This window comes from Spodoptera frugiperda, chromosome 24 (assembly GCF_023101765.2).
Source record: "Spodoptera frugiperda isolate SF20-4 chromosome 24, AGI-APGP_CSIRO_Sfru_2.0, whole genome shotgun sequence".
Taxonomy (NCBI): domain Eukaryota; kingdom Metazoa; phylum Arthropoda; class Insecta; order Lepidoptera; family Noctuidae; genus Spodoptera; species Spodoptera frugiperda.
In genome coordinates this window covers 5,212,377-5,221,305 of record NC_064235.1, presented here as the reverse complement: position 1 = coordinate 5,221,305, position 8,929 = coordinate 5,212,377, and the positions used below count along the sequence as shown (strand labels likewise).

Below are 8,929 nucleotides of genomic sequence, written 5' to 3'. Positions count from 1 at the left end.
TACACTTAACACTAACTTAAAACTAATTCCTCTTCTTAAGCGCTAGTCTCTTCTGCTTCTTGCCTAGTATTCTTCTGAGACAGCCAGTTACGGCAAGTATGACAAGCGTGATGAACAGGACAAGTATGGTTAGTACAATGAGGACAAAGTCGAGCATCCATAGCTCATACCATTTGTATTCCAGCGCTGGTGAACGAATGTGATATGCACCTGTGAAAGAAATACAAAGTAAGTCTTTATTTTGTAAGGTACAAGGTGAGAAGTGTGGGAGAGCCATGCAGGCTTGAACGGAGTGATACCACGGCCTCACGGAAAACCGACGTGAAACAACAATTGTGTAAGACAGGTTACCGGAGGCCCAATTTACTCCTCCCCAATTTTCCTCAAATTCCTAACCCCCAAACGGTCGGCAACGCACTTTTAACGCCTCTAGGTGGGTGGGTGTCCGTAGGCGGCGGCGATTGCTTACCATCAGGTGATCCGTCTGCTCGTTTACCGGCTTATAATATCAAAAAAAGTTATTCGGGGAGTCTCGGGTTCGATTCCCGGGTCGGGCAAAATATGACCGGGCAATTTTCGGTTTTTCGAAAATTTCTCACGTAGTGCTAATCATCCCTTATTACATGGGACTTATAACACAAACAATGAAAAGTAGGTGTTACATTGTATAGCGGCATTACGTGCCGTAATGTGCATCTCTGCCTACCCCTTCGGGGATAAAAGGCGTGACGTTTTTGTTGTATTTACCTTGGGTCTCTATAGCCAACTCTATGTAGAAGTTTACCAGGTCTGATGGTGGAACCGGGCGCTGACGGAATGTTTTAGAAATCTGCTTCACTTTGTTGTAGTAGCTAAAGGGAAATAAATAAATATTTTGTTAGCCGACTTCAGAATAACGGAGGTTCTATGTTGGACTTGTATGTACGTATGTTTGTGCGAGATTATCTCGCGTTTGGGTAAACCAATTTTGATGTGGTTTTCAGCACAATAGTGTTTTGACTTTTAGAATATTTTAATTAACTGACTTAAAAAACTGGAGGTGGTAAAGAAAATGGAAGGCTTTTGTTTTTTTTTGTACCAAATAAGGTATAAACTCTGAAGCAATTACCTATCAATTCGAATTTTCAAAGTGAGCTCGATCGCATTTTTGCACGTCATTGGTCGAGATTATTCTCACGCGGGAATCGAACCCGCTACACATAGCATGGCCGCCGGTGCGGTGGCTGGGCAAATTAACTTCTTTGCCATCGTCATGGTACCTATAAAAAAGAAACTCACACATCAGTACTAAGCATCTTCTTCAGCGCTGCCTCCACATCAGGTACCATATCATCTTTGAAGTCCACCTTAACAGCGTACCCAGCTAGTTCAGCGCGTTCAGCATTCGAGGGCTGGTCTCCGAACACCGGTATGGCCAGGAGTGGTACTCCAGCGTAGACCGCTTCCAACGTGCTGAGGAGTCCACCGTGGGTGATGAATAGACGGATGTTCTTGTGCACTGGAGAACAGGTGGTTTAGTTAGTAATGGTTTTTGGAAAAGAATTAAGGTTCTATAGCCTTTGAGTGCTTTTCCACCAGAGATTCATTTATTCATATTGGGGATGATGTTGGAGTATGAAAATTAAATATCTAATTAGTCCGTCAGTTACGTAATGAAAAAAATATTAGACACGTATTTTTTTATTTTGTCGTATAAGATAACAATACTTAGGTAAAACGAATCAAAGTTTAGGAGTAGGAGCTAACTACGTCACTTTTCAGTATAAAACGTACTCTAAAGTGACGTCACGCGATATTTTAAATCGATATATCTTCGAAAGTAGGTAGTTATTTGTTTCCGTAAGAAAATAAAAATATGTGTTTAATATTTTAAAATAATCTACAAGACAGACATTAAAATAAAAATTAGTAACATAACCAAATCGTCTACATGTTTTTAAAATTACATTAGAATAAATCAAAACATAAAATAAAACATCTCGCACTTTAAAATAAAATAAAATTCTCAATTATAATTACTTACGTACTTCCTACCTATTACAAAAATAATGAGATGTGTTATGCTACGTTGCTGTGGATGCGTTTGGCTTCAAATCATATTCATTGGTACACATAGCTTACAACTGGTGGAAACGGAGTCAGCTAAGCTAGGTTTTCTTTGTATAGAAAGATGCGTTCTATGGATGTGTGTTATGGATGGCTTCCCTACTACCTTACCTTCTCCGACATTTTTAATTGATTTTGTCTGGACTTTAAAAGAGACTATGACCTCTGAGTTTGTTTCGGTATTTCTTCTCAGAGTAGTCCGATAGGAAATGCCGGCCTCATCTAGTTATTTAAGAGATTGACGTGTAAAAGAGTTACATTGTAAACTATTTGCAAAATAAATATCATTTATCATTTAAACTATCGATATATCGCATACTCGAGCTGCGCTTCTACCTCGCACAGCTACATAGTAGTATTACTGGAATCGGTCACATAGTTTCACAGCTTAGCTATTACATATAGCACATCTCTGGTAGAAAAGCACTCATAAGTGGAACAAGTCTTTGTTCAGTTCAGGAGGGAAGGTTTTCCAGCTGATGACAATAAGAATGATAAATAATGGCTAATTACCAAGTATACTAAGTTGAGGCATCCAAGACCTGACGTGGACATTAGGAGGGAGGTCCTTCAGAGGCTCCTCAAACTTCCACAGCACGGTGTAAGGGAGGGAGGCGAAGAGTTTCAGCAGAGCATCCCGGGTGTGAGGCTTTAGGGCTGCGGAGCGTAGGATGGAGCCCATGCTGAAGTAGATCACGCCTTGAGGTGATCCGTCCAGCAAGTCTTGAAGATCCTGTAATGAGTTGGTGATGCTAGATATTTTTATGGAATAGGTGGTAAACGAGCAGATGCGTCATCTGATGGTAAGCGATCAGCGCCGTTCAAGGACACCCGCAACACTAGAGGAGGCACATGTGTGTTGCCGGCCTTTTAAAAAGGAGTATGTTCTTTTCTTGAAGGTTTGAAGGTCGTATCGGTTTGGGAATACGGCTGGCGATGTCTTCATATCTTCAAATGTATAAGGTATAAAATTGGAAGTGTGGGAGAGCCATGCTTTAACACGAATGGGCCGGCTCGACTGGCGTGTTACCACGGCCTCATCGAACAACGACGTAAAATAATGTTTTTTTTTGTGAAATAACGCTTGGGTTGTTGGGGAATCGACAATTGGGAAGATTGAGAAAGGGGGTAACTTGGCCTCCATTAACCTGACTTACACAACGAAACACAACGCACGCGTTGTTTCACGTCGGTTTCGACGTCGGTCGAGCCGGCCCATTCGTACCAAAGCATGGCTCTCCCACACATATAAGTTCACATACACATATATGACACCCAGACCCGAAACAACACATTTGTAGATCACACAAACAGTTGCTCCGTGCGGGAATCGAGCCCGCAACACGTTAGGCGGCAGCTGGTTGCCCAGCCACCGCAGCAATTCTGCAGTCAAAATTTTAGTTATCTAGAAACGAAAATACCTGGTGATGGTAGATATCCCACCCACTCGCACGAAGCGCTTCGCTTCAAGCTTCCTTGCGCGAACTGCTAGGGAGTGGAACTCCTTGTCGGAGTCTGTGTTTCCTGATGGGTATAACCTGGGTGTCTTCAAAGCCCGAGTCAATAGGTTGCTTATGGGCAGACGTGCTCCATCGTAGGCCGCATCATCACTTACCATCAGGCGAGATAGCGGCCAAACAACGTATCATCATCATTTAACATAAAAAAAAATACCTTAGGCAACGGCGCAGGTTCTTCAATATGATAACCAGCTATATTAATAACATTCGGTGGTAAGCTCATGGGGTACCCAATAGACTCGTGGGAGTTCGCCAGGAGTATGGACACGTTGTGGTAAGCGTCTTCGAAGGGGGGGAGGGGTACACCTCTTCTGGCAGCTAGGGGACTGAAGAGGGACTCGTAAGTAGAGGTTAGGGTGGGTTTGTCGAACCTGGAATATAAATATGTAGGTTAGGTTAGGTTAGTTCATTTTTTTTACTACTGAGACATTTTCGAAAAACCGATCATATGCCAGCAATATTTTGTCCGACTCGGGAATCGAACGAGACCTTTGGCCCAGCAGTCGCATATGCGACCACTCGACCAATGAAGCAGTTGATACCAAGAAGAAAGATGTAACACAAATTGTAGGCAAAGTCAAAGTCAAGTCATTTATTCCAATTAAACCATTTACTTAGGTACTTTTGAATCGCCAACAAAGAAAGAAATAAATAATAGTCTGTCAATCTATCCGTCACTGAAGTGTACGTGAAATTGTATGTTTGTAAGCGCACGACACTACCCACGAGCAAGGGTAGCTCGCCGCCCGACCAGAACCAGACCCGTGCGTACGGCACCATTAGACAACCACAAATGGGGCCCAATAGGGCTTTAGTCAGTAAGAGTCTGACACCCCCTCTCACCTCGCCCAAGGCACTCAAGTCATTTGCCGATTTCTCCCCCTCAAAAACAAAACATATACAATTTGATAGGGGTGGGACTTCTAACCTGTTAAGGCTGAGTACAACATCAAATTTTATCGACAAAAAAAATATGGGGGGTTGAACTCCTAATTGAAAATATTGAAAAATAGTGATTTTTTCGGTAAAAATAATTCACAAATGATTTTTTTTCTCACCAAAACATTATCAAACATATGAAAAAAGTAATGATTTAGTTAGCCAAGGTTATTAGCTACCGTTTGTCGTTTTTTTTGTTTCTACAACGCATACAACCTTTGCTATCAAAAAAAGTAAAAAAAATATTAAAATAGCCATAATTTTTAGGGGGAGGGGGTTCGACCCCTTCGACCCCCGACATGTGTCGATAAAATTAGATGTAGTACTCAGCCTTAACGGGTTAGAAGTCTCACCCCTATCACATTGTTGATGTTTTCTATAAAAGTTTAAAAAAATCTTACCACTCATCGAAATTCATGATCATATAGATCAGGCCATTGATGAACCTCCTCACAGTAGGCATGGGTCGGTCTCCGTTGTCGTTGAATGCTAGCGGCACGGTGGCGATGGACCTGACCTGGTCCACCTGCTTCTCCAGGTGAGGGTGGTAGCCCACGGAGCTCACCAGGATCCAGGGTACTTGCTGGATGGCTGCGTAGCTGGGAAGAGGTGTATTGGGTTTATTTTGCATAGATGCTTAGTTAAATGTGAAAGTTTACGAGGAAGTATAGATGTCTATAAGATTTTTGAAGAACGATATTTGGCTAGAAATATTGTGTATATTTATATTGTGCAATAATTTGAATTCTTCTTTTTGTAGCCAGAAAACGAGCAGACGGATCACCTGATGGTAAGCAGTCGCCGCCACCCATAGACACCCGAAACACAAGAGGCGTTGTAATTGCGTTGCCGGCTTTTTGAGGGGTTATTTTAAGGGTTGTTGGGGAAAGATTAGAAAGATTTTATTGGACCCCCGATACACCTACATACCTCTCTTACACAACGAAACACAACGCAAGCGTTATTTCACGTCGGTTTTCTGTGAGGCCGTGCTATGACTCCGGTCGAGCCGGCCCATTCGTGCCGAAGAATGGCTCTCCCACACTTGTTTTAAAAAATCCAGTGATATTTTGCAGCCTAAGGGCCGGCGCCCACTGCCGGGACGGCACGGATTTTAATACAAATTAAGCTGTTTTGCACCTTACTTCAATGAATTTAGAATTTATGTTACTTCGCTGCGGGATATACGCCGCGTAACACGCCGCGGGATGCCGTAAAACACATAATATATAACTCACCCAGCCTCAAATTCGTTCATGAACCAGACAGAGACCACAGCATCGAACTGCTGTTCCACCAGCACCCGCTGCAGCACAGGATGCTGAGCAGTGCCGATGGAGATGTTCCGGGCGAAGTTCCTCATGTATTGGAAGCCCAGGTCGGTTTTACTCATGATGTCCACCGCTGTTGAAGACATAAAGATTATTTATTTGCAAGTTTTTAATAACTTGAAATGTATAATACAGTAGAACTCCAATTATCCGAATTAATGGGGACCGGGACCCATTCGGATAATCAAATATTCGGATAATCGGAGTTTTTTAAAAAAAATTGCCATTGAAGAGAATAAAAGCTATGTTTTGATATTGCACTATTTTTTTATTGAATTAAATTTCGGAGGGGAGTCAGTGTATGCACAACGGCAAGTTAAGACAAGTCAAGTCAAGACTTGACGCGCAAACACGGGCTTCGCGGGGGGAAGAATAATAGCGACTTAGACTTTTTTTGGAATTTTTTTGTGATTCGGATAATCGGCGATTCGGATAGTCGGAGTTCGGATAATTGGAGTTCTACTGTATATGTTTTTTATGGAATAGCAGACGGTTCACCTGATGGTAAGCGATCAGCGCCGCCCATGGACACCCGCAACACCAGAGGAGTCACAGGTGCGTTGCCGGCCTTTTGGGGGTTAGGAATTAAAGGGTTGAAGGGGAAACGGGAAACCTCACTCACACAATGAAACACAACGCAAGCGTTGTTTCACGTCGGATTTCTGTGAGGTCGTGGCCTCAATCCGGTCGAGCCGGCCCATTCGTGCCGAAGCATGGCTCTCCCATATTTATACTAGTAAAATGTGGGTGTTTTTTACCCACTGGAGATTTAAAGTGTAATGTCTATAAGACAAAAATATATTATATACTTACATTCAACAAATTCCCGAATCTCCTTCAGTTCTATCACAGTCAAGTTTTCATGGATATTCTTCTTCTCATACGGGGTGGCCCATGTCACCTGAAACATTTCATATTTCTATTATATGGATTGTGCATGTATACCAATTTATGTCAACGGCATCGTCCGCGTTCCTGCGATAGAAAGTACGTCATGTATTATTCCAGAATATAATCTATTTCTGTACCAAATTTCATCCTAATCCGTCAAGTAGATTTGGCATGAAAGAGTAAAAAACATATTACATGAAGGATTTCATGACATTAACTAGCTTTGCCAGCGGCTTTGGCCGTGTTCTCGTGGGATCAATATATCTAGTACTAGAATAATAGTATCCTATCACCCAAGTCATCTCATAACCTGTCTGTATACTAAATTTCATCAAAATCCGTTCAGTAGTTTCAGCGGGATTGACAGACAAATATTGAAACAAACAAATGGGGAGTGGGTTATGGGGAGAAAATCATCCAATGTCTTCTCACGCCTTAGGCGAGGCAAGAGAGTGTCAGACTTACTGACTAAAAACCACCCCGTTCCTACTCCTGCTTTTCGAACTGGAGGCCCGGTAACCCGCTAGGTAGTCCGCAGCTCCTAGTCGTAATATTAGACTGATAGTTTAATCTATCATAGCAGTTAGTTCTGTCTAAAATACTTTTTAAGCTGTATTTGATGATCTTACCTGATGACCAGCCTTCAGAAGTGGCTTCACGATACCAAGAGACAGATGATCATGACTCTTCGAAGGTACAGGAAGGATGCACAGGATCTTGTAAGCAAACCCACTGGAGATACACAACATCAGCGCTGCTAATGTAGCCTTCATTTTAAACGGCTATTTTTTACTGTAAATAGTTGGTGAACAATAATAATATTTTTTCGTATCGTCACGCCTTTTATTCCCGACGAGGTAGGCACATTAACGGCACGTAATGCCACTGTAAAATGTACAGCCACTTTTCACAATTTATGTTTGGTGGTATTGCCATATACTGGGCACATTCTCAGACTCCGTACTACTACTGAGAAATTTTCGAAAAACCGAAAATCGAATCCGAGATTCGCAGGCAGTCGCATTTGCAACCACTCGGCCAACGAGGCAGTCAGACAAGAATTAAAAAAGATGAATAATTACGTAAGTAAGCCGAAAAACATAATAATTAATTTAGTATGTCTCACAAAAGTAATATTATAATAAACAACGATAAAACTACGTTTAACAAAAACCGAATTCATTTCTTTTCTGAAAATTACATCGAAATCTAACCTCCAAAATGCCGGCAACGCACTTGTAACGCCTCTGGTGTTTCAAGTGTCCATGGGCGGCGGTATTGCTTACCATCAGGTGATCCGTCTGCTCGTTAACTGGCTTATGCTATAAAAAAGAAAAAAACATAATATTTACCTTATTTATCTTATATATTGATAAATATATAATATTATGTTGCGGCTAGACGCTGAAGCAAGGTTGTACACTCGACGATACACCATATACTACTATCAATTGTGATAAATTAGACACGTGTAATATATAGGTATATATGTATATAGTATAATCTGATAACTTAGCTACCTATATACTAGTTTTTGTGCGCGGTTTCGTTCTCGCGAAATAGTGACTTTAGGCAGATTTTTTGTTTTAACTTGTGGTGACACATGACTAGTGATAGATGACAGAAGTCGATGATGATGATGACAAACATATCAATGAATGACGTCATAGAAATCTTACATCGCACATGTGTAGGTTACCTGCGAATAAACATGGATAGGCTTAATCGCTTCGCTTCAAGCTTCCTTGTGCGAACTGCTAGGGAGTGGAATTCCTTGCCGGAGTCTGTGTTTCCTGATGGGTATAACCAGGGTGTCTTCAAAGCCCGAGTGAATAGGTTGCTTATGGGCAGACGTGCTCCATCGTAGGCCGCATCCTTACTTACCATCAGGTGAGATAGCGGCCGAATGTCGACCCATTGAATGTAAAAAAAAGATAGAAAATTCCAATGAACAACAGTTGGGCAGAAAGCCCGACAGGCACGATCACCTCGCCTGGTCGGACTGAACTTTAAATGAAGTGAAATGAAGGGTAACGAAGTGAAATGAAGTATAATGCAGAGAAATGAAGTGAAATAAAAGGTAGTGAATTAATAAATTTATAGTCATAGTTATACCAGTAGCACTTTTGCTCAAACGCCGTA

General features: G+C 41.8%; 1 protein-coding gene across 1 annotated transcript; it reads right to left on the bottom strand.

Annotated features, from left to right (window-relative positions):
• On the bottom strand, positions 1-8,249 carry LOC118278649 (UDP-glycosyltransferase UGT5-like). Its single transcript, XM_050703621.1, has 10 exons — positions 8,140-8,249; positions 7,417-7,579; positions 6,710-6,797; positions 5,804-5,969; positions 4,967-5,164; positions 3,781-3,997; positions 2,620-2,839; positions 1,279-1,498; positions 748-851; positions 1-210 (listed from the first exon to the last, which is right to left on the bottom strand). Exons 2-10 carry the CDS (start codon positions 7,558-7,560, stop codon positions 23-25), a joined length of 1,545 nt encoding a protein of 514 aa, XP_050559578.1. The 5' UTR covers positions 7,561-7,579; positions 8,140-8,249; the 3' UTR covers positions 1-22.
• Between the last annotated feature and the right edge of the window lie 680 nt (positions 8,250-8,929).

Bases quoted from the DNA above. Each gene is read 5' to 3' on its own strand.
- LOC118278649 (XM_050703621.1), bottom strand. From the start codon at position 7,560: ATGAAGGCTACATTAGCAGCGCTGATGTTGTGTATCTCCAGTGGGTTT. The intron at 852-1,278 runs GTGAGTTTCTTT...ATTTCCCTTTAG, and splicing joins AAGATGCTTAGTACTGATGT to CTACTACAACAAAGTGAAGC. The intron at 211-747 runs GTAAATACAACA...TTTCTTTCACAG, and splicing joins GTTGGCTATAGAGACCCAAG to GTGCATATCACATTCGTTCA.